This window comes from Alosa alosa, chromosome 3 (genome assembly GCF_017589495.1).
Source record: "Alosa alosa isolate M-15738 ecotype Scorff River chromosome 3, AALO_Geno_1.1, whole genome shotgun sequence".
NCBI classification, from domain to species: Eukaryota; Metazoa; Chordata; class Actinopteri; order Clupeiformes; family Clupeidae; genus Alosa; species Alosa alosa.
Window position 1 is genome coordinate 654,803 of NC_063191.1, and position 24,634 is coordinate 679,436.

The 24,634-nt window shown below is 42.7% G+C and overlaps 1 protein-coding gene across 2 annotated transcripts in view; it reads right to left on the reverse strand.

Moving 5' to 3' along the window:
• Nucleotides 1-24,634, reverse strand: part of LOC125292004 (guanylate-binding protein 1-like) — a 99,115-nt gene that overhangs the window by 34,122 nt on the left and 40,359 nt on the right. The window contains exons 1-3 of one of the 2 annotated variants that reach the window (XM_048239063.1): nucleotides 12,330-12,509; nucleotides 8,013-8,199; nucleotides 7,630-7,707 (exon numbers count right to left, since the gene is read on the reverse strand). The exons of the other annotated variant lie outside the window; for it this stretch is intronic. Of the exons in view, the coding sequence (XP_048095020.1) occupies nucleotides 7,630-7,707; nucleotides 8,013-8,199 (265 nt within the window). The 5' untranslated portion in view covers nucleotides 12,330-12,509. Of the gene's footprint in view, nucleotides 1-7,629; nucleotides 7,708-8,012; nucleotides 8,200-12,329; nucleotides 12,510-24,634 lie in introns of those variants that run through there. 2 annotated transcript variants of the gene reach the window in all.

Genomic DNA, 24,634 nt, shown 5'->3' on the forward strand with positions numbered 1-24,634 from the left:
GCAGTTTGTAAAACATGCGGGAGCAAGATTACAGACGGAGATGCGACAACTTCGAACTTCGTCCGACATTTGAAGTTACACAAAGAACGGTAAGTTTTGAATCAAAGCCAACACTAGCTTGTTGGCTGAGTAACTGAATTGCTAGCTAGCTACATATTAATGAGACTGTAAACTCACTGTTAACACCACCTTGACTTAAAAACATGGTAAACTGTATCTCCTATCTCACTATTTAGCACATTAAGCTCCCTTTATGGGTTGTCTTGGATGAAAGAGTGTTTGACATCAAAATGTTGATAAATGGTCCAGTCTCGAGCTTTTGGCTAATTTGGAATCACCCCCTGCGTCAGAATGGTTGGCTACAGGCATTCATAAAATTATCCTTAAATCAACCCAAGCTAAACATTCCTTAACTTCCCCTTGATATTTGGAATACAAAATGGCAAAATTAAACACGACAGAAACTGTATTTCTGTATTTAAGACACTCGTTTTGGAACATCAGCAAACACCACTAACCACTCGGTGAGTTGCACATCTTTGAAAACGAACGTTTAGGGTTGATTTAACTAGGACCGCTTTATGAATGCCCGTATCTGAATCACGGGGGTGATTATAAATTAACCAAATGCTTGAGACTGGATAGTTTAGCTAGTCAGTGGATTATACACAGTAGACTGCTGCCAGCAGCAAAACTTAAGCAAGCCAAATCAAGGTCAGTTTAATGTACTTTAGCCTATATTAGGAATATGTGTACCATTTTAAGAAAGGGTACACTGAAAATGAAATTTATTTTATGTTTATTTATTTAATGTTTATTTAATGTTTATTTATTTAATATTAAAACATATACACTCTTACAGTATACAATACAATTAATATTAACCCCAAAAAATAATATTAACACAATGTTAGCATTTTCTGACATCTGTTTGATATGCTTACCTGTTACAGATTTGAAGAATACCAGATGAATAAAAGCATCATAGATGAACCACAACAGCCTTCAATCTCACAATTCTTGGACAGTTGTGTAGGGCATTACAGCATGAGTCATCCACAGCAGAAAGCTATTACTAATGCAATACTGTCCGACTTGATTATTGATTGCAACCAAATTGTGCAAACGACAGCCTTTTCAAGGCATTTCAAGGAAGGAGTCGTAGCATGCAAGCTCCCAAATTGACCCAGTAGCCTAAGGCATCAATAAATTGTTGGGACTGTGGAGGGTCATGCGTTTTTTCTCAATCACTTTGGAGGGTCATAGAAAAATTTCTTGCTGGCGAGGGAGGGTCACGTCTTTTTTGACTAACGCTCCCAAAACTCCTCCAGTAGCCCCTTAATTAAATAAATAACGAACAGTCCCTAATTGATTAATAGCCTAGGCCTACACCAGCAATTGTTGAACATTGACCTGTACAGGACATTGACAGTAGCCCAGCCTAACAAGCAAATGTTGCAAAATACATCAAAAGAGACGAATTAATCAGAAATAAATAATGTAATCTGCATCGCTTTTATTTAACAAACTGCAAAAAGCAACAAGAGCATTGAGTTCGCTGTAAGGCCAAACCCAAGAGCAAAGCCTATCTGTTAAGGCAGTCGATAGGCTACATAACGAGCTGTGTGCCTGGAAAGACGATAGATGACGGCTCTGGTCATCCCATACCCTCCCCCCACTTCCTGTAGCCTACCATTATGAAGGCCTGTAGCCTAAAAAACGACCTTCGTTGCTGTTTTGTGACATTAAGCTTTTTCACGTTAAGCCCCCCTCCCCATCCCCTTCTTTCACAAGCAGTGGGGGAGCGCGGGGCACAAAGTAACACTTTTTGGTAGACAAAGGAGGGTTCTCCGCGCTTCTGTCGTTTGGCCACAATCCGTTGCAGCTCAGATGTCTTCTTAATTTTCTTTATTCTTTAGTAAAGGTGCAGAACATTATTAAACTTTGACTAACATTTCGATGTGTCGATGTTTTTGACTAACTAACATCAAACGTTAGTCAAAGTTTAATAATGTTCTGCACCTTTTACTAAAGAATAAAGAAAATTAAGAAGACATCTGAGCTGCACCGGCGTCTCTCCTCTCTAACACTTTTTGGCTTTGGCTAAATATTTCTAAAATCATTTGAGTTTCACTAGTCACATGTTTTAACAAGCAACACTTGTTATTGAACTAATAACAGGCGTGTGTCGAAAATTGACTTTATTTTCCATAATGGAGAAATAACATATGCAGAGTCTAACCAAGGTCAATCTTGCCAAAAAAGCCCTCAAACCTGAAAACACATGAGGCAAAAGTCCAAAACATCACAAACTAACTAAACTAACACGTGCATATTTTTGTATTGCAATCATTGTAGCCTACAGTTGTAACAGCGCGTAACAGTCGTTTTACTCCCCGGATGTGCTCATTATAAAGAACGTTTAACGTGTCCCAAAAACAGCTATCAATTAATCACCAAACGTCTTATAAACAAGTATTGCCAGGAGCAACACCTTGCAAAAAATGATAACAATAGGCCTAGGCCTTTATATGGCTCTGCTCCTGCCTAGATTCGAACTCAGAACTACCTGAAAGTTGCAGACCTGTTCTGGAAATACGTGCATTAACCCACTCGACCGTCAGACAACGCTATCTGCTTCGAGTAGGCCTATTGGGTAGGACTGTAGCCTACACTGGTTGCTGTGGCACAGTCTTGAGTGACCGAATTCGTTTTTTGTCATATGAATGCTGTCATTTTGTTAACATTACTGTTAAGGAGATGCTGTAGGCAAAGTCTATATTTCAACCTCGTTAGTGTAGTAAAAAAAATCAGAACTATTCACAAGGTTTCTGGGCAGCATATTTATGTTCTGTTAGCAAGTTTAACTTCTCATGACTACTGACAAAGTAGCCTACTGCCAGCTGACAAAGCTCTCATTTTAAAACATTACTGAGAGACAGACACTGTACAATCAAGAAATCTTGCCACTGAATCCAAAACTATGTTTAACATTATGTACAAGGCTTAGGCTACAGTGGACTAGCATGTTGCAGGGGCTGCTAAAAACACAGAGAAACGCACTGAAAACTCGGCCAATCACAGCCCTTGCTGTCGAATCGCCCGGCTGGTTCGACCGTGGAACTCCACAGCGGACTATGCTGCCCCCAAGCGGCTGCAGTTGTACTTACATTTCACCATTCACCATGATCGTGAATGAAGTGTCAATTTTTAACTGGGACCCACTGTAGCCGATGGACAGAACGCCCTTTTGTTCTGAGCACTGAACATGAAGACTCTTCCTTCACTCTTCCGAGTGGCCATCAGAGTGTTAGCAGTGCCTGCCTCTAGTGCTCCAGTGGAGCGAGTTTTCAGCCATGGTGGCGTCATTCTACGCCCTCATCGTGCACAAATGACTGACAGACTTTTGGCCAATTTGATCTTTTGCAAATGCAATGCAGCATAGGGCCCTGGCATAGAAAAGCACAACTCTGTTCATTGTTATGTTCATGACACTTCCAATCCAGTCCCCTTCCAATCTCGCTCTCTTTCTCTCTCACACACACACTGACACACACTCACTCTCTCTCACACACACACACATACACTCTCACTTTCTCTCTCACACACACACTCTCTCTCACACACACACACACAATCTATCTCTCGCTCTCTCTCTCTCACTCACTCTCTCTCACACACACACACAACACACACACACACACTCTCTCACTCTCTCTCTCACACAGTCTCAAACACACACTCACAATCTATCTCTCTCTTTCTCTCTCTCTCACACACACACACACACACACTCACCCTCACACACTCTCATACACACACACACTCTCTGTCACACACACACACACTCACCCTCACACACTCTCATACACACACACACTCTCTCTCACACACACACACACAATCTATCTCTCGCTCTCTCTCACACATACACACTCTCTCTCTCACACACACACACTCTCTCTCTCTCTCCCTCTCACACACACACAACACACATACACACACACTCTCTCTCTCACACACTCACTCACTCTCACACACACACATTCACTCTCACACAATCTATCTCTCTCTCACACACACACTCTTTCACACACACACACACACTCTCTCTCTCTCTCTCTCTCTCTCTTTCTCTCTCGCTCACACACACACACACACCAGTCACACACCTATGGATGCATGCCAATTGTTTATCAAGGGAGCAACCTGAACTGATAGAGGCATGAATGTATTACATGTAGATTATTTAATTTTTATTTTATTTTATTTAATTTTGAGTGAGGATATTTTTTATAAAGTGGTGACATGGTTGAGTCAAATGAGTGTTTGAACAATGTTCTTGCAAAAAAAGGTTTAATAAATATATACAAATCTTAAAGGCATACATGATCTGTTTAAATATTATTTCTCTGTTGTTAAAAGGACTCGAAAGGACTCGAAACTCAAACGATAGGACTTGGGACTCAACTTGAGAATTGTCGGTCTTGACTTGGGACGTGACTCGGGACTTGAAGGCAAAGACTTGAGACTAACTTGTGACTTGGTCCCACCTCTGGGACTTACACTTGCCCCTGGTGCTCTGGGCATATCGCACAGCGGTGCAAGAGTCAACGAAATGCACACCGGCAGCTCTGATGTTCGGGCGAGAGCTACGCACGCCGGTGGACTTGGTGTTCGGTTCGCCTCCGGAAACGGAGATTGGAGGTAAGCCAGGGCTGGAATACTACAAGCAGCTACGCGAGAGACTGAAGGGAGTACACGAGTTGGCCCGGCAGGCTATGAGTGAAGCTGGAATACGGCAAAAGCGAGCTTACGGTACGCGCTGTCGCGGCCAGGAGTTCCAGCCCGGCGATAAAGTTTGGGTGTACTGCCCGGAGAGAAAGAAAGGCATTTCCCCGAAACTCACTAGCCAGTGGGTCGGGCCGTGCGATGTCTTAGAGAAGCTGTCTGATGTGGTCTATCGTGTGAGACTGATTAAGTGTCGGAGAGTTGTGGCTCTCCACCATGATCGACTGGCCCCGTATCGACCCCTGGCCTCAGCTGAGGGTCGTGGAGACTTTGACACTGACTCTGTGGAACTTGGTGACAATGGAGCTGTGGCTCTAACACCGATCACCGTGCAGCCTTCACCGGAAGTCACCGCCGCGACAGCGGGGCGCCCACAACGCCAGCGTCGCGTCCCAGCCAGGCTCATGGACTGACGTAGGGTAAGACTTGAGTCAAGGGGACATGGACTAAGTCTCGGGTGGGCTGTGTAATGATCTGAGCCTAGCTGTTGATGACTGTGCTCCCATGATGCTGTTCGGTTGATGTGTTATGTTGAATGTTAACCATGCAAGTTACCAATGTTGTGCGTCCTGACTGTTTATAGTTGATTACAGTGTTCATAACCGGGTCTAACTAGTGTGTGTTGTAGATACAGCCTCACATAGATGTTTAGTGCTGGAGCACAAGGGCCAGGTCTGGCCTGGCATTATGTGTTCGTGTGTTTTGGTGCGTAACCAATAAAGACCTTTCTAAAACAACTTTGCAAGATTGTTACAATATTTTGTCCAAATGATGTCTATCATCGTTGCACTCGGAGAAAAACAGAATGTGTAATTTGTCCTGCTTTTCTTCTACGGCTGCAAACGGGATTCACTCGCAGTTAACCAAATATTTCTTTATTAGGGCCGGGCAGGCATATTCCTGGCTATTAAATTATTTCTAAACTAGTCTGCTAAAGTCTGTAGTGAAGTCTGTGTAGGGCTTTCCAGCTCCATTTCTTTTTACGAGACACCCTGCTCACTTGAGACCTCTGCCGGTTGTTGCAGCGCCGTTGCAGCGTCACTGGAAAAATGCAAATTAAAGTCGCGTGATCCCGCGCACGCGAGGGAAGCTGGCCAAGTCGAAGCACTGCCCACTGTAGGTAAAATTACTGCAATAAAATTATGCTTATTAAATGCTTTCCCCAAATCACTTTTCACAATTTTTTTTCAAGAGTAATATTATCGGTTATCGTATCAACAAACCAATAAATATCGGTTATCGTTATCGGCCCTAAAATTCCATTTCGGTGCATCTCTAGTTACCATTGATGATCCTTCCTGAAATGTAGATGTAATGTATTTCCAAATCTAAGCCCATCTTATGCGGAATGTTGCCTAATAGACTGCAACACGATAAAACCAATGGATAAAACAGGCACCATAAAAGACGCACTGGCCAAGGCAGGTCAAACTCACTGTGTACCTTAAAACGGACAGAACAACTCTTTTGTATAATTAATATTATTTTTTTATTTTTCAAAAAGAAAAGTGTCAACTTCTGTTAAGGGCAACATCACCTAAACCATAATTATTAAACCTAATTATTAAAACATAACACAACGGTTTGGCCATTATTATTCTTGGAAAATAAATTAACGAAAAACAAGCTAAATAGAGAATTCTGTGGGCTATCAAATAGACTGTGAAAATCTTTAATGAATGTGTAAAAGATGCCTGAAAGCAGGCTTTGCAACAATGGAATCAACTGTAAACAAGCTAACTGTCAATGCGATCGCTGTTATAGGGCCAAAGAAAGTTGTAGCCTACAAGTTGGCTTCTTTTTAAACGGACCCGCTTGTTTCCTTTGCGTGTTAAAGGCATGACTATAGCCTATAGTGGCAACCGGGTGATAAGCGGGATAACGGCCTGCGAAGTGTCATACGAAATGAATGGTTGCAACTTACATCTGTTCTTTTTGGTGAAATGGTCCGACACACTACTTTTCTTTGCACGCTTCATCCTGTCGTCTGCCCTGACTCTAACCTCGAGTGTTTTAGCCTGTAGCCTTTCATCCTGTCGTTTTCCCTGGCTCTAACCTCGAGTGTTTTAGCCTGTAGCCTTTCATCCTGTCGTCTGCCCTGACTCTAACCTCGAGTGTTTTAGCCTGTAGCCTTTACTTTTCGCATACCTTGTGAGTGCGCGAACCCAAACGCTGTGACCTTGCACCAAATGTTTTTATTGGTTTATTAAGTAGTCTACAAACAGGCCAGTTATGAAAAAATGAGTGTGAGGGATAATTTGTTCACTTCACACAAAACAATCTTGGAATGAGATGGCTAACTATAGTAGCATTTAGTCCACTGTCTATAATAGCCTAATTTAGAGATCACTTTTTTTTTTTAACCGACTACCGACAACTTTGATCGGTTAACGTTGATACGGTCAACCATCGGTCAAACGGTCATCGGTTAACATCCCTATCCCTAGCTAACTGTTAACTGCTAATGTAGCTATGCTCTCTCTCTAGCTAACTGTTTACTTCTAATGTAGCTATGCTCCCTAGCTAACTGTTTACTGCTAATGTAGCTAATTATTCATGTGCACGTCCAGAAGTGAGTGGTCATTGGCTGCAAGGTAATTCATTGTTCATGTGGATGTCCAGAAAACCATGAGGGGGCGCTAAATCTGCCAAAACGCCATTCTCCAGCCTAATGATAGGTCAGTCCAACAAATGCTCAGATGTTATGTCACAAGCCCAGTTACAACCCTAAGTTGCATTCATCCATTCTATCACTCCTGTGTGTCTATAAAAACATAATCACCTGGTTTAGAGGGGTAAACTGTGTGTGTGTGTGTGTGTGTGTGTGTGTGTACACACCTGGTTTAGAGGGGTGAGGTACACACCACATCCAGATTCCTTTGGTTTTGGACTCGATGGTGCTGCCCAGGGCAAACCCTGAGAGATCAAGAGGAGCTTCATTAGAGACCATGAGCTTCATGCCCCACCCCTCAACATCTCTCCACCAATCACACACTCTGGTTACCCCGCCCATTACATCTCCACCAATCACACGCTCTGGTTAGCCCTCCCATTACATCTCCACCAATCACACGCTCTGATTACCCCACCCATTACATCTCCACCAATCCCACACTCTGGTTAGCCTGCCCATTACATCTCCACCAATCACACGCTCTGGTTAGCCTGCCCACTACATCTCCACCAATCACACACACTGCATTGTCTGCTGTGGCTCTGACCTGTGTGTTTGCCGGCCAGCCGGTTCATGAGGTAGGACTTGCCCGTGCGGTAGAGCCCCACCACGGCCACCACCACCACCGGCTGCTGTATCTGCTCCAGGATCTGCAGCGCCTCCTGCTGGACACGCATGTGCCCGTCAGGCCCGTTATCAACCAGACACACCGGGGCCTGCATGGAGAGAGCCATCTGGGGGGACGCGCGCACACACACACACACACACACAGACCACTTTTACACACATCACACAGAGCACATTTAAACACACACACACACCCACAAACACAAACACACACACTAGCAACATGTCTCTGTCTCAATGGACCCACCACTCCTCAGCACACACATTTAATCCAAACATTCACAAGGACTGTTTTTGCTATTAAATCTGGTTAGCATGATTAGCACGCTGCGCACATTTGTTCAAAACGTTGCATTATGACTGCTTAGTTCTTATCATCTTAATCCCCATGGAAACGGAAAAGTATTTTCCCATACTCAAAAGGGCCTGTCCCAAGGAACACACCTGGGACACACACCTGGGAGAGCAGTCCAAGCAGTGCCCTATGATAAACTAGCCAATTAGGCTACCTGGGAAACACACCTGGGAGAGCAGTCCAAGCATCCCTATGATAAACTAGCCAATTAGGCTAGGCCTACTTTGTTTACAAATATTTTTAGGCTTCAACTAGTACTAACTTATACATAGTACACAAATGTTTATTTTAATGGCACAAATTAAACATAGCACAAACCATTGAGACTATTTTGAGGAGATTTGGCCATTGAATGGGGGCTGGGTGAGGTCACACATGTAACCAATAAAGTGGAATAGCTTAATAACTTAAAAAAACGTTTCTTAACGGCACAAATCAGCACAAACGTAGCACAAACGATCAAGACTCTTGTGGAAATTTGGACAAATATGGGAGGCTGAGTGACGTCACTGGCCAGAAAATGTAGTTTAATTGTCTAAAACCCTTAACAGTACAAACAATATTTTTTACGGCACAAACGTAGCACAAACAAATAGCAGTGTTTTTATTTTTATTTTTGGATGACATGGCCTACTCCTACTTCAGAACAGCTGTAGGCTATGTAGCCTACTGTCGTCACACTATCTGGCAAAATATGATTTGGTCACCACTATCTATTTATACTGTAGCCTATATAGAGCAGAAACAACAGAACTTGGTTTAAGCAGTGACGAGAAATCTCATGCAAAGTGTCAGCCCCTAAGAATGTGCCCATTGCTCAAATTTATGGTCGTTTAATGTTGAAACGTACCTTAATGATACACCACAATTTATAAAGGAACAAAGTTTAAGGGTGCTTTAAGCGATGCCACACGTTTTTTAGGCTAAAATATTTTATGTCACTTAGGCTACTGCAAACAGCCCCTAACCGACCGCTAGCTGTCTGTGTCCTGAATACACTGTAAAGAAACGCGATCTCTGTGGACAGCCCAGGCTCCAAAAACGGCAGCAAAAATAACCTGGGCAAACCTAGCCCATAAAAACATAACAAACTGTTCCAGCAAATCACAGACAAGATGCGCGTTTAGGAGAGTTTCAATTGCATGGGAGCAGCACGGGAGGGAGGGGGAGGAAGTAGCGAGCTAGCTCTCTGTTTTGTTTGAAAGTCAACAGAAGTGACATTACCCAGCATCGCTTAGAGCACCTTTAAAAAGAAAACAATATATCTACAATATATCCAATAGATATATCTAATCTAATGTATTACACAAATAATCCATTAGGGTTTTATCAGGTCCTTTTCCACAGGTATATACAGTAAAATCAAGCACCTAGATTATGAATGCAGACTGCAGGGTGCCTGATTAAAGGTGTGATTTGTAGGATTGTTACCAAACGTTCTGTAGGCCAAAATCAAAACACTGGTGAACGTTCTCAAGACTACCAGACGCGAGCCTCTTCTGGGTTGCCAGATGTAATGAAGACTTGGCTAACGTTAGTTGACCTGCAGCTGCTTTAACGTTTCTCCAACCATGACCCAGCTACACATTACAGAAACAGGGAAAACAAAACATACCTCTCTAACCAACGTAACATATTTAGCTGAAGTTAGCGATGCAGATGAAGTTTAGCCTAGGCTACCTGTTGTGGAGAAATATGGCCATATGGATCTGAGTGTGCCTGAGCTCTTTCTTTTATGCTCTCAGGGGCCTGGGAGGCGTTCCTATCCTCAGGAACGTCCCCAGGCCCTTTTTAGCCAATCAGAACGTTTTGGGACTTGAGATATTGGTGGAAAACCCTTCTCATCTAAACATTAAAAAATGTGTGTTACTAGGCAGAATATATGTGACCAGGTCCTATGTGTAATCTGTTGCCAGGCAGAGTATGCGTTTGTTTTGGTTCTATGTGTACTTTCACTTTTGGTTCTGCCTCCTTTTCTTGTAAACCCCTCCACTTCTTCTCAGCTGTTTGGTTTTACTTTCACTGCCATTCCTCCTCAGTTTCACTCTAAGTCTCTGACCGCTCAGTCTCATGACTTCCAGTAAATGTTGCATAACAGTTGCACAATATCCTTATATAAGATGGAATGTTTCTAATAAACCAGCATGCTTCTAATAAACCAGTATGCACACACACAAGTTATTATGTCTAGATAAAATCACCACATATTCTAGAATGAATCGTTCAAAACATAAACGAAAATTCCAAGAGATTCCGCCCCGTAACTCATTTTTTTTCATGGGTTTTTACGGGGCTTTACGGGTTAGAGTAATGTTGTCAAATAAGCCATTACTTCAATTCATCGTGTTTCCTTACTCTCTGACAACATATGGTGATCATTTTTGGAATGGCTAGGCTACAGTTTATTTTCCATTATTTCCTACATACTGGACCTTTAACACACCTGTGGAAAGCCATGGGACCTGATGAAACCCATGAATATATTGTACCAAGATGTTGCTTATTATTATATGAAACCCATGAATATATGCTACTGGAAGAAACTGTAATCCATGCATTTCCACTGAATTATTTTTGGAATCTGATCCCTTATCATACCTGTTCATTCTTACTCCTTTCTCGAATTATCGCGACTAAATTCAAGATGGCTGCAAACGCTAAACTTCGTGAAGATACTGTCTGTATAAATCGTCTTGTAAGTAAACTACCAGTGCTTTTTCAAAGTTCTCAATGTCTCGTTTTAAATGTCAGGGCCCTCGGAAGTCTACCAATGAAGTGTGGAGATACATTGAGCCTCGTAAATGGGTGTAAAACAGTGATTTATTTGCATGGCTAGCCTGATGCCGAAGCACCACTATTGAAAAAGCTGTTGGTAGCATCGGCTAACTAGCGCCAGATTTTGGAGTGCAGGGGACAAGCCGAGATGGGCTATGAGACATACGTTCACACTCGGTATCATGTTTCAATACACTTTAGGTCAATATCACACCGCAATTCTCCTTTAATGTAGCCTAACTTATTTAACCGTCCAGAAACCAAATAAAATCATTCATATGCATACAATCCCCAATATGCGTGAATTAGGCCATTAGAAGAAGGCCATCTTACGAGCCTTTCGTTGTGCAAAATCGTCAACGATGTTCCCAATATTTAATGCTCTGGCTCTCGTATTTTCAATGGACAGGATAGCCTCTCCTGCCCCATGCTGCTCCTTAGGTAGGTCTTAATAAGTTTGAGTTTGGAAAAAGATCGCTCAGCTGTTGCCACAGTCACAGGCAATGTCAGAAACAACATGAGAGCAGTACACACTTCCCCGATTGTGGATGTTACACTGTCATAATCTACCACCAGCATTTTGGCAAGTTGAAAAATAGATGACTTCTGTGAAATCTCTGCTTTAAAGCAAGACCTGAATAAGAGGAGTTGTGTTGGGAATGTCGGTGCAATGTCCCTGCTATAATGGTCTGACAAACGTCTTGCCTTTTCAAGCAGTTCATCATCACCTGCAAGTTGAAGGGTCATACGTAAAGACTCAAACACATGACAAGTTTCCCGCATACTTGCAAATCTTTGGGAGAGCTGACTGATTATGATGTCCAGAGTTGCATTAAATACCCCGGGAGGTCACGGGCCCTGGTGCGACTGCACTTGCTGCACCTACTATAGTTACGCCACTGAATAAGGCAGTTTAAACCTAGTGTCTACGTTTTACATGATTCGTTTAGTTGACACATTTATCCAAAGTGACTATCAAATGAGGAGGACTTACGTTGAATAATCGGCGGCATTAGGCTACTGTAGATTAATTTGGACTAGGCTATCCAATAGGCTACAAAACCAAGAGCGTATAGACAACTGCACTGTTTGGTTAGGTTAACTTACCCGAGGGTTTTAACCAAACGGCACAGTGGACGAAGCACACAAGCAGTCACAGTGCAGTTCGAACTCGCTATCTTCGTCTTCCTCCTTGTGTTGTATGAAGGTTGGCAAACACTCGTTATTTTGCTAAGGAGACAAGCTCAAACTATTACATTAACACATCTGACTTCAGCCAATACGAGAGCTCAGTGTGTCTTTAGGTTATCTTATCTTAATATGGGAGAAGAGTGCAGGGTACAGTGTTACACGAACACACTACACAAATCACTGTCGTGCCGGTTATACTTTCAGTTTCAGCCAGCAGCGCCTGGTCTTGCTTGTTGGCAGCCCTACGCGGTCACTGTCGGGAAACTATTGTGTTGCTTATGCCATCTTTGTTTTGTTTCAACCACTGCTTTTCTATGTCCGACAAGTTTACAATAAAGTCACCGGACTGTTTTCTATGGATTCTCTACCCTCAGACAAAACATATGCAGAATACTACTGTCTTCAACTTTGGCCTACATTTTCAAACATAACAAGTTACATAATTATAAATACCTTCTTACAGTATATACTATGTTTATTTATATAGCGCATTTCATAGACAGAGGTCATTCAATTTGCTATAAACAAAAGCAAGTACAGCAATAGCAAATAAAAGCATAGAAGGCCAAGCAACAGTTTAAAAAGTCAAGATCAGAATAAAGAAGAAAACAAAACACACAAGGTGGAATCATTTAAGAATAAATAATAGACTGTAATAATAAAGACAGATTCAGAATGTTTAACTCAGTGCAGTTAGCAGAAGGAATTTGAGAACAGTTTGGTCTTAAAGGAGAATTGCGGTGTGATATTGACCTAAAGTGTGTTGAAACATGATACCAAGTGTGAACGTATGTCTCACAGCCCATCTCAGCTTGTCCCCTGCACTCCAAAATCTGGCGATGCTACCAACAACTTTTTCAATGGGGTTGCCTCGGTATCGGCCTAGCCATGAAAATAAATCACTGATGACTGATTTTTCACTATGACTATGAGGGCAGCGGAAAGTGAAAAGTAAAGGGCTGCGATCGCACAGTCCAGTCCAACTTTTACAAATAAGAATCCCGATTACCACTCCGCTGCTGTCTGGGGCTTTTGCCAAATGCACGAAATACAAGCCTACAGTGATAGACGGAGATCTTCTGATCCTATAACTATAATGAAAGAAGAGCTAGAATTTCCTAGTCGTAACTATAATAATTCATTAGTACAATTTTCTACTAAAGCATTACATATTTTACGTTCAATGTAGGCTATAGTGTGAGACATGTAAAAAAAGACAATTACGCAGAGGCTACATGTCACAACTGATTATTTGAACAAGACGGTAGTTTCAGTCCTTTATGTTTTGCACTCTCTGACTGACAGCCTTTAATGTAGCCTACATATGCATCAGTTCCAGGCTCAATTTCATTTCCAGGCAAAGGTGTCTTATGTGTTTTAGCCTGTGTTACAGCAGGAATTAGTGCCTGGCATGCGGGGGCGTGACATCACGATGGTTGCTTCCCATCGTGATGTATGTCAACCATCACCATGGACGATGATATCGTCTATTGGCACAACCCTACCACCCTCACTGGACCCCTACCAATCCGCCGTCAGAACAGGAGCACAGGGGACGCCATCTCTACACCACTCCACTCTGCCCTGTCCCACCTGGACAACAGCAACACCTGTGTGAGAATGCTGTTCATTGACTTCAGTTCAGCATTCAACACCATCATCCCCTCCAAACTGATCACCAAACTCAGTGAACTGGGCATCAACACCTCCCTCTGTAACTGGATTCTGGACTTCCTAACCAACAGACCTCAGATAATCACAACTCCTCAACCATCACCCTGAACACCGGGGTTCCACAGGGATGTGTGCTGAGCCCTCTCCTTTACTCCCTCTTCACCTACGACTGCACACCTCTACATGGCTCTAACACCATTGTCAAGTTTGCAGATGACACTACGGTGATTGGTCTCATCAGGAACAGCGATGAGACGGCCTACAGGGAGGAGGTCCAGCACCTAACATCGTGGTGCACTGACAACAACCTCCCTCGCAACACCAAAACCAAAGAGCTCATTGTGGACTTCAGGAAGTCTGAAGCCTGCATACACACCCCTAGCCTGACGTAGTCATACTCAATTCTAGTAAGCTGGGAAAGGCTGTCGCAAATCCCTCTAACAGGTGGTCAATCAGAGATTTCAAACAAACTAGGGAACATGTCGCAATGCAACAGCGCTGTTTTCCCTGATGAAAGTGAAACCACCAGTTTTCCCACATCTCAACTTTGGCCAAAGTTTTCAGAAATAATCGTTTTCAGTGATAAAACCTCATTAACTAATATGCATTTTCCATATGGGGTCTTAAAAGCCATGTATCCTTCTAGCCACAGCGTTTTTGTTTCAAACATAAGCCTAATCTAAAGCGTGCTCAGATGACGGATAGACCAGGGCTGTTGCTCACCTGTCCATCATCGTAAAGCCCGATTTGATTGGTCCGCCCGATCTAGGGCGAGCATACTTGCTCCACAATGGAGCAATGCCAGACCGAACTTCCCGACCTCAAATGTTATGGGCGGGACTAAGTTCGGCATGGCACCCAGGCTAACACACCCCCATTGTCATTAACGAAACTGAGGTGGAATGTGTCACCAGCTTCAAGTTTCTGTGTCCACATCTCTGAGGATCTCTCTCGGAGTTTGGTATGGCAACTGCTCTACCCATTACTGGAAAGCACTGCAGAGGGTGGGGAAAACATCGAGGCCATCCAGGGCTAACGATGCTTGCGTAAGGCGCGTAGTATCATCAAAGACTGTTCTCACCCCAACCACAGACTGTTCACCCCAGTCCCCTCAGGAAGGCGTTACAGGTCTCTCCACACCCGAACCAGCATGTTCAGAGGAAGCTTCTTCCCTGCGGCCACACCCTACTGAACTCTGTGCATCCCGGTGACAACCAATAAACTAACTTTTCATCAAGCAGTGCATCCCGGTGACAACCAATAAACTAACTTTTCATCAAGCAGTGCATCCCCGGTGAGAACTGTCCGGGAATTTACCTCAACATATTAGACACAAGAACCACAACACGTAGTATTGGTTTGCTCACAGACTCTCGGCGCCACGAGGAGAGAGTGCTAGTGAAAGGTATGAAACCCCTCACCATCAGTCTCTGAACCTGCAGCCCAAAAGCAGTGTCTTTTATTGTACAGATACACAAAGAAACAGGATGCCAGACCTCTGTCTCCTTCAGCGTGACTTTCCTCAAAACCTACGCACAGACACACTCAGATGTGGGGGGCCTTTTCCTGTGTGTCCCAACTCGAACTCTGTGTCCTTGAGACTCAGCATAATATTTTTGATCACAGAGATGATTTATATATCTGTTTACACAGGTGTTTTATACAATGATAATAATCATTCCTTTACATTTCCCTCCTGTTTATCATTGGTAACTTTCACAATCATCTGTTCCATTGTAACATCTCCAATACAGGTTTTCTGTAACAACTTCATTGCTGATCATGAGGTTAATCAATTAATCATTACACTGCACTGTTGTCCTCAGCGAGGAGCCTACATGTCTCTTCTTGCAAAAGCAAAGCATTCATATTAGCAGTTACAGTCTTGGTTATAAGATGGCGAAAACAAGGTAATACACATGTGGTGAATACACAGAACAAGATCAATACAGCAAGTATAGGAGCACATATTTTGAAAATTATCTGCAGCCAAGTACCGGACCTAAACCATGAAAGAGGATCCCATCCTTGGTTAACCGTATCAGTAATCATTGCTTGTTGTACATTTTTCATTTGGTGCAAAACTTCAGTAACATCATGACTGTTCGCCTCATCCGGAATGTATGTACAGCATGTATCATTCAGCATTGCACAAACACCTCCTTCTGCAGCTGCCATTAGGTCAAGCACCAATCTATTTTGCATCAACATTAAACGCATAGCAGATATTTCAACATTTTGTTTCTCATCTATATGAATTTACAAACAATCCAATTCTGTATTCTTGTGTTTCCATTCTTAACTTTCCAACCCCTATCCAGGGGAACAGACTTAACCTTATTTTATGACTAGCAGACCACAACTTATGCTCATCAGGGACATCCTTTCCCCAAATAGGATCGTGTGGTTTCACATCTACTACAGCTCTGGGGCTACGACGGTGGTGGGTAGTCTGAGTTATAATGTAAGTGTGGTCAGTCAGACGCACTGGAGCACAAATTCCTACCCACTTGGGTGGAAGATTTAGGTAGACTTTGTGGCCACACATCCAATAGATACCTGCTAATGTGGTCGTACCATCAGGACTAGGCAAAACATAGTCACTCCAACACCTGCACCTGGTCTTATTTCTAGGGTTGGGCCATGGACAGATATCACCACCTTCATCAAAACTTCTAGTTTTCTTTTGACCTTGCATCACACACGTTTCCATAGGAACCGCTGTCTGACGACACCTGTAGAGAGGCAGCGGGAATATTGTTTTAGGTTTAACAGTGGCATAAGGGGTCAATGTTACGTTAGACTTTATGTACTTCAAAGGGTATGTCACTGCACAGGGTTCACTGATAGAGTAAGTGCCATTGTCATGAACTGTTATGTGGGATGTATTATAAACGCTAAAAACATTTTGTTCAATAGATGTCCGTTCACCTACAGTGGGCAGTGCTTCGACTTGGCCAGCTTCACTCGCGGTCTGCGCGTGGGATCACGCGGTATCACGCGACTTTAATTTGTATTTTTCCAGTGAGACGCTGCAACAACCCAAACAACCGGTAGATGGCTCAAGTGAGCAGGGTGTCTCGTAAAAAGAAATGGAGCCTGGAAAACCCTACACAGACTTCACTACAGACTTCAGCAGACTGGTTGTAGAAATAATGTAGGCTAATAGCCAGAAATATGCCTGCCCTGCCATAATAAAGAAATATTTGGTTAACTGCGAGTGAATCCCATTTGCAGCCGTAGAGACGCAGGACAAATTAAACATTCTGGTTTTCTCCGAGTGCAACGATGATAGACAGACATCGTTTGGACAAAATATAGAGTATTAACCTCCGTTGCTCAGCCAAATGCCTTCCTGTTACGTCCTGTTATCACGGAGTTACAGGCGATAAACGATTTTTGATGGTCACAAGTTTACTTCATTAGGGACTGTTCGTTATTTATTTAAGGGGCTACCAGAGGAGTTTTGGGAGCATTAGTCCAAAAGAGCGGACCCTTCCTCGCCAGCAATACATTTTTCTATGACCCTCCAAAGTGATTATGAAAAATCACTGTCAACTTTTTTTTCGGGTTTATCGCCTACTGTATTTTAGCGTTTTCATATTTGGCCATAAGCCGTTTATCATAGGCTATCACTTTAAACCAAACTACAAAGGCTTAACACTTTAACAGGGGAATTAATTGGGCATGAATCATGCTGAACGCTATTTCGCTACCTTTTAGAATAATAAGGTTCTATCTATGTTTTGAGTAGGTACAACCAGGACGATTGAAACGGGGACGAATGAAACATTCGGTTTTCTCCGAGTGCAACGATGATAGACAGTCACCATTTGGACAAAACATGGAGCATATTAACCTCCGTTGCTCAGCCAAATGCCTTCCTGTTACATATAGCCCAGCAGCAATCTAGGGACTGATCGTTATTTATTGAAGGGGCCACCGGAGGAATTTTGAGTGCTTCAGTTGGAAGTTGCATGACCCTCTCTTGCCTGCTAGAAATTGTTCAATGACCCTCCGACAGAATTGTTAAAAAGACATGACCCCTCCTGCCGATTGTCTTCCCAGCGCCACAGCCACACACTTTGTGATAACATTCTTAAATCAATCTTTCCCGTGAGCTTGCATGCTACCAGTCCTTCCTTTTCAAATGTGTTGCGCCTGTTTGCACAATTTCACAAATAATCATATGTGATAGTAGTAGTAGATTAATAGTATGACAAATAATCCCTGTGCACGGGGACCTAAAACAATGCATGCCAACTTTTTTCCGTGTTTATCACATATTTTAACTTTCCCCGCTGTCTTGCCGTTTTAATGTTTTTCCGTAGAATATCCCATATTTTAATACTCTCATAACAGCCCTGCCATCGGGCCTGTCTCTGTGTTGCCCTGTTGCTACCCCCTTGCCCTTCCAACGAAAACAGATGTCTTCAAATCATTGTTTTCCTTGCTTGAAGGCGAACTTAGAGTGATGTTAACCTATTTAAGTTTAACGGCGCGATTGTCGTGGAGAGCACGATTCATTGGCGCTTGCATGTTCGGGCCTTATGTCTACGCGGCGCACCTGAGGCTACTCAGCTGCAAGAGAAATAATTTCCCCTGTTTGTATGTTCACTGCAAGTTGGCCTACCATAACTTACCAACTCTGCACTGTAGACTGGCTATTTATATTTTTCTGTGAAATGAGCAAATGTATTTGTTCAACTTTATGAAGCAGAATTACGCATAGGGTACTTGGAACATAATACATTTGACAAAGGACAGATGAATGTTGCTAGTGACAGAATATTAACTTTCAGTGTTTTACGATGTCTTTGTCATGGGGAAGTGTTTTTCCCCATGCATTTATTCTAGGTTACTGTCAGTGACTGCCGAGAGAAGCGGGTTCTGTGTTTCGTTCATGTCAGTGACTGAGAAGCGGGGTCTGTGTTGTGTTGTGTTGCGTTGCGTTAATTTATTTTCATTGGGCATACCGTGCCGTGCCGTCCACAGCTCTTCAGTTCTGACAAAGCCAAAATTACTCCTTTTGAAACAATGAGTGCAGGAAGCGCGTTTGTATGGTTATATTGCTTGACGGGGGGGGCATAAAGTAGCCATAAGGCTACTTTGAGAACATTTCAATTCACCCGACACTAATATTCAAAATGTTGAAAACTATTTCGGCATAGCCTATAAAGCAGTTTAATTAAATAGAATGTCATTTGTAAACAAACGAGCTACTTGGTGAGGCTTGGCCTCACAGATGCGCTCGTGCCTTAGATGGCAGGAAAAATCTTCACGATAGGCCTATTAACTAACCACCCGATTCACGCTGGCTGGGGAAAGGGGGCCATCAGACAATTGTGCCCAGTTAATCCGCCCTTCCCCAAAAAAATCACACCTTCCCACCTCTGACAGCTTAAAAGAAGTCAAGAGGACTCCTTACTCACAGACCTATTCACAAACCTGCGGTTTTGAAATCCTATGCAGCTACAGGAGCTTCCAATCAATGAGGAAGCAATTTTGCATTGTAGGCATAACTAACATGCAATAACGCCAACAACAACCAAAACTTGGCTAATCATTGTCAACATGTAAATTAAATGTAACATTATTGTGAATCAAATTAAAATGTTCTCTTTGCAAACGTAGGCATAGTAACAGAATAATTTAATAATGTTACAAAGATACTACATCAACTGTTATGTTTCATTGGGCTACTAGGCTATTTGTTTTGCCTTGATTCATTTAGGCTAGGCCTTTTTATTCAGGGCCAGATTCACAAAGAATTTTAAGGCTAAAAGTAGCTCCTAACTGGCGAATTTAGGAGCAACTCCTAAAAATAATGGGCGTGTCACCCTAACTTTAGGACTCCTAATTTTTCACAAAAAGTAATTCACGAAGCATTTTAGACCTAAAAGTAGCACCTAAGTCTGGGACAGCTTAAGTCGAGAGGACTCCTAACTCACTAAGACCTATTCATAAACAGCTTTTTGTGGCATTTTCGTTGCAATGTTTTGAAATAGCCTATGCTAACAGGAGCTTCCAATCGCGAGGGAACAATTTTGTATTCATAAAAGGGATGCAATAAGCCACCAACAACAACCAAAACTACTCATTGTTAACATGTAAATGAAATGTAACGTTTCATTGTGAATCAAATTAAAATGTTCTCTTTGCAAAACGTAGCCTAGGGATATGGTGACAGATTAATTTAATAATGTTGCAAAAGTAGGCTACTGCATCAATCCATAGGCCTATGTTTCATTAGGCTACTAAGCTATTTGTTTTGCCTTACTCTTTATTCATTTAGGCTAGGCCTTTTTATTCAGTTATTAATCATCTTCCGGCCCTTCGCGACTACTTTGTGTAGCGACGCATTCTTCGACCTGTCACCTGTCAGTCATCATCGGAAGAGAGGTGTTTGGAAATCCCAGCGTTACAATCGTCCAGCCAATCAAGGTGGTCACTTCAGTCAAGCTCGTGCATGAGTAATGACGTCATCCATAGCCACCTAAGACTCACTCCTAGTTTAGGAGTTTTCTGAAAGGCTTTGTGAATAACTTTTAAGAGAAAACTCCAATCTAAAATCTTTCAGTGCGATTTAGGAGTAGCCTACTCCTAGTAGTAAGATAAAAAGCCTTTGTGAATAGCCTACGGCCCCAGTTATTCATCATCTTCCGTCCTTGTGTAGCGCACGCATTCTGAGACCACTCATCATCGTAAGGGAGGTGTTTGGAATCATGCCCGCGTTACAATCATCAGCCAATCAGCCAATCAATGTGGTCACGCTTGCCCATTTACCCAAATTAATGGTCGAATATTACTGATCATCGTTATTTAAGAACATGCAGTGTGCGTAGGGTACCAAAAACATCTTGCTCGTAAAAAAGCATCATAACGCACATTCTGGCGGGTCTGTTATTTACTGTAGGCTGCGCAAACCACATGCCTTTATTTTGGGCAAGCCTGCATTCATTCATTCATTCAACCTTTATTTATTCTTGGAGGGTCAGTAGTGTGGAATGTTCAAGTAATAACACAATCCAATGTGTGTCTCAATTGTCCCCCGCTGACCACCTCACACATTTCTCTAGATTTTGCAACGAACTTACATGAAAATATGCCAGTTTTAGGACACAGAATAATGTTTGTAATGATACCAGGTAGGCCAGGTATTGTCGAAGGTGCATGGTGAAGTGAAATTCTTACTTTGGAAAACAAACATTTGCCGATATCATCGCCGATCATCAGAATATTGCAACAGATTCTGTGTTCTGGACTGTAGGTAACTTGTTAAGCCAGTGGTTCTCAAACTTTTATTTCATTCCCCACTTTGATCAAGGGGCATGACTGATGATAGTGGAGATAACTTGTTATCCCGAGGCTTTTGCAAGTCAGTATCTTCGACGGTAGTCTATTAAAAATATAAGTTTTCGATGTCCCAAACGGAGAGCCATACTTTATTGTTTTTAACGATCTCTATGCTACTCACAAAAATGTAGGCATGGGGACATGATTAAGTAGGTTATCCAACTGTCGTGTGTTAAATTATTGTGATTACGAGCCAGTGGTTTTCAAACATTATGCGTGACTCGGACATCTAACTAAATGCAACAGGCTCATATCGTCCTCGCATTCGCAAAATGAGGACCAGTGTTTTGTCAAATTGCAAATAGCTTTTCGTTTTAACTATTTTTTTTATGATAGTATGAAGTGCTTTTTGTATAGGCTACTATCTTAATCTTAGAATATGGGGAGGGAAGTGGCGCGTCTGCAGTCAGCCAAATATGAATGTAATTCTGCGGCATAAAGCAGATGTAATTGTTTATTGTACAGAAAAATAAAAATGACATGTCAAGAAGTAGGGCAAAATTAATTTCTGAAACCAAAGCGTGGGTCATAGTTGTCTAAGCCTCTATTGCGTAGCCTGTTAAAAACGTCGCCAGATAGTATTAAATCGGCAACAACATTGTTTTCTGCAGAAGCCTACCCAAGGCTACAGATTAATTCTGAACAGTTATTTCTCTACTGGCTCAATTATCACACCACTGTTTTGATTTGCGTGGAAGGCGTTAACCCCAACACTGACAATAATGTAGACAGCAAATTTCGATTTCGATTTTCGTGTAGTCAAGCCTTAAGCCATACCCAAGTAGCCTAAATCGAGGTAATGTTTAATTATGCATGATTTATTTTGTTATTGAATTCGTAGGCTGGGATTACTCTCGGCAACAATTATGTAAGGGACGGCAGGCAGAGCGATGTACAGTGGCAGAGCGACGCACAGTGGCTGAAAGTGGTACTAAAGCTTCACGCCGCGTAATGCGCGAATGAAGTGGTCATTTGAAAGCGATGCCCACTGTACACACGCACTCTGTTCATGAGAGATTTTGGCGACTGTTAAACGGGGATGAGAAGCAGATATTGGCATCATAGAACATACATAACAGTCAGACACATTATTCAAATCAGCTAACATTTGAGCATAGCGATACCATGAATTCAAATGATACACATGTGTTATGTTGTAGGAATGCAGATCTTCAGACAAAACCCATCTTTTCCATCTTCTGTATTGTCTTCCTTTGTCTCTCACGAAAAAGTCATTGTTCAGTCCTTGTAGCAACAGTCTCAGTAAGGTGAGGGCAAAAACCACTCCGAGGACCAACCTCCACATCAAAGGCCCGTGACCCCCAGGCATCGTCACTAAACCGTGGAGGCTCTGTAAAAACACTGACGTTGAGACGACTAGATTCTATACCTCTAGACCCCTTTGTAGTCAGATTTCCTCTCCACAGCGGTTGACTCTGCAGCTGGAATGTCCCACACCTTACAATGCGAGATGTGTGTCCAAGCGATTCGACCTCGTACCTTCACTGCAGTAGGAGTCGCTTGAATAACCTGGTGTGGCCCCTGCCAACGAGGTTCCGCCCAAGACTTTCTCTTTATGACTTTGATGAACACCCATACATGGTCTGCCATACAGCGTTTCAAATGGGGATAGCTGTGTGGCAGCACTGGGTGTTGTTCTCATACTCAATTGCACAATGTCTAGACAGTCCGGCCACTGCCATCCCGTCTCAGCCATTGTTTTCCTTAGTTTCGATTTAATCGTCCCGTTATTGCGTTCCACTAAACCTGCAGATTCCGGGTGATAAGCAGAGTGTCTTTTTAGGTCAATACCAAAATGTTCACCAATTTTGTCAATTACCTCATTAACAAAATGTGTTCCGTTATCACTTCGAATAAGTCTGGGCACTCCATGGCTTGGGATAATCCGCCTACAGAGTGCTTTGGCTACGGCAGCAGCATCAGGAGTGCGACATGGGAATAGCTCGACCCACTTAGAGAACACATCTATCACCACCAACACATATTCTAGGTTATGAACTTTGTTCAACTGGATGAAATCCATGTGTATTGTATGAAACGGATGTGGGGGTGAAGGGAATTGTCCTCTCTTTGGTCTCGCATGTCCCTGTGAATTATGTTTAATGCAGATTATGCACTGGTGGCAAAAGTTTTTTGAGTAAGTAGTAAAACCAAATGTAGTATAAAATTCACGTAGAACTGCACACATTCCGCCCATTGACACGTGGCAACGGCCATGTGTCACTAAAGCTGGCCATTTATACATAGATTTAGGTAATACTGGTTTGCCACTTGGACCGACGTAGATATTGTCTTTTAGGTAGCACCCATGTTTCTTCCATAGGTCTCTCTCTTTAACAGACGCTTGTTGCTGTCGTGTTTGTAGGATTTCGTCAGTTTCCGTTTGCAAGAGGAACACGCCTGTGGCTTCCTTTGCACATTCATCTGCCAGGGCATTTCCTCTTGAAACAGTATCAGTTTTGTTAGTATGCGCTTCACATTTACAAATGGCAAGCTTGTTTGGTAATTGAAGAGCGTCGTATAATTTCAGAAGTAAGTCTTTATGTTTTACTGGTTTCCCAGTAGAGGTTTTGTAGCCACGTCTTTTCCAATGTACACAAAAAATGTGAGATGCAGCTAAAGCATATTGACTGTCTGTGTAAATTGTTACTTCCTTTTTTGCAAAAAGCTCACATGCTCTGTTTAGGGCCGTCAATTCAGCTGCTTGTGCAGAGTATGTAGTGGGCAAACGTTTTGCCTCTATTTTTGTAGTTAGGGTAGTCACTGCATAGGCTGCTTTATTTACACCACATTTATCTTTTACGGCTGATCCGTCGACGAAAATTATTTCACCTTTTTTCAGCGGTTGATCAGTTAAATCAGCTCTAGGTTTCATGTTCGTTTGTGTTATCTCCAAACACTTATGCTCCACCCCGTCCTCAGCTGTTGGCAACAGAGTGGATGGGTTTAGCACAGTGCAAGCGGTCTATAGTGATGTGTGGTTGCGATAACAACACTGTCATAAACGAGAGGTGTCTTGCGGGAGATAAGAATGTCATGTTGGTTTGTAACAGCAGTAGAGAGACAGCATGTGGAACTTTCACAGTCAGTGGGTGAAAAAGCACGACTTCAGCTGACACTTGTACTGCCATTGCTGTGGCGAGTACAGCCTGCACACACACGGGGGTTGC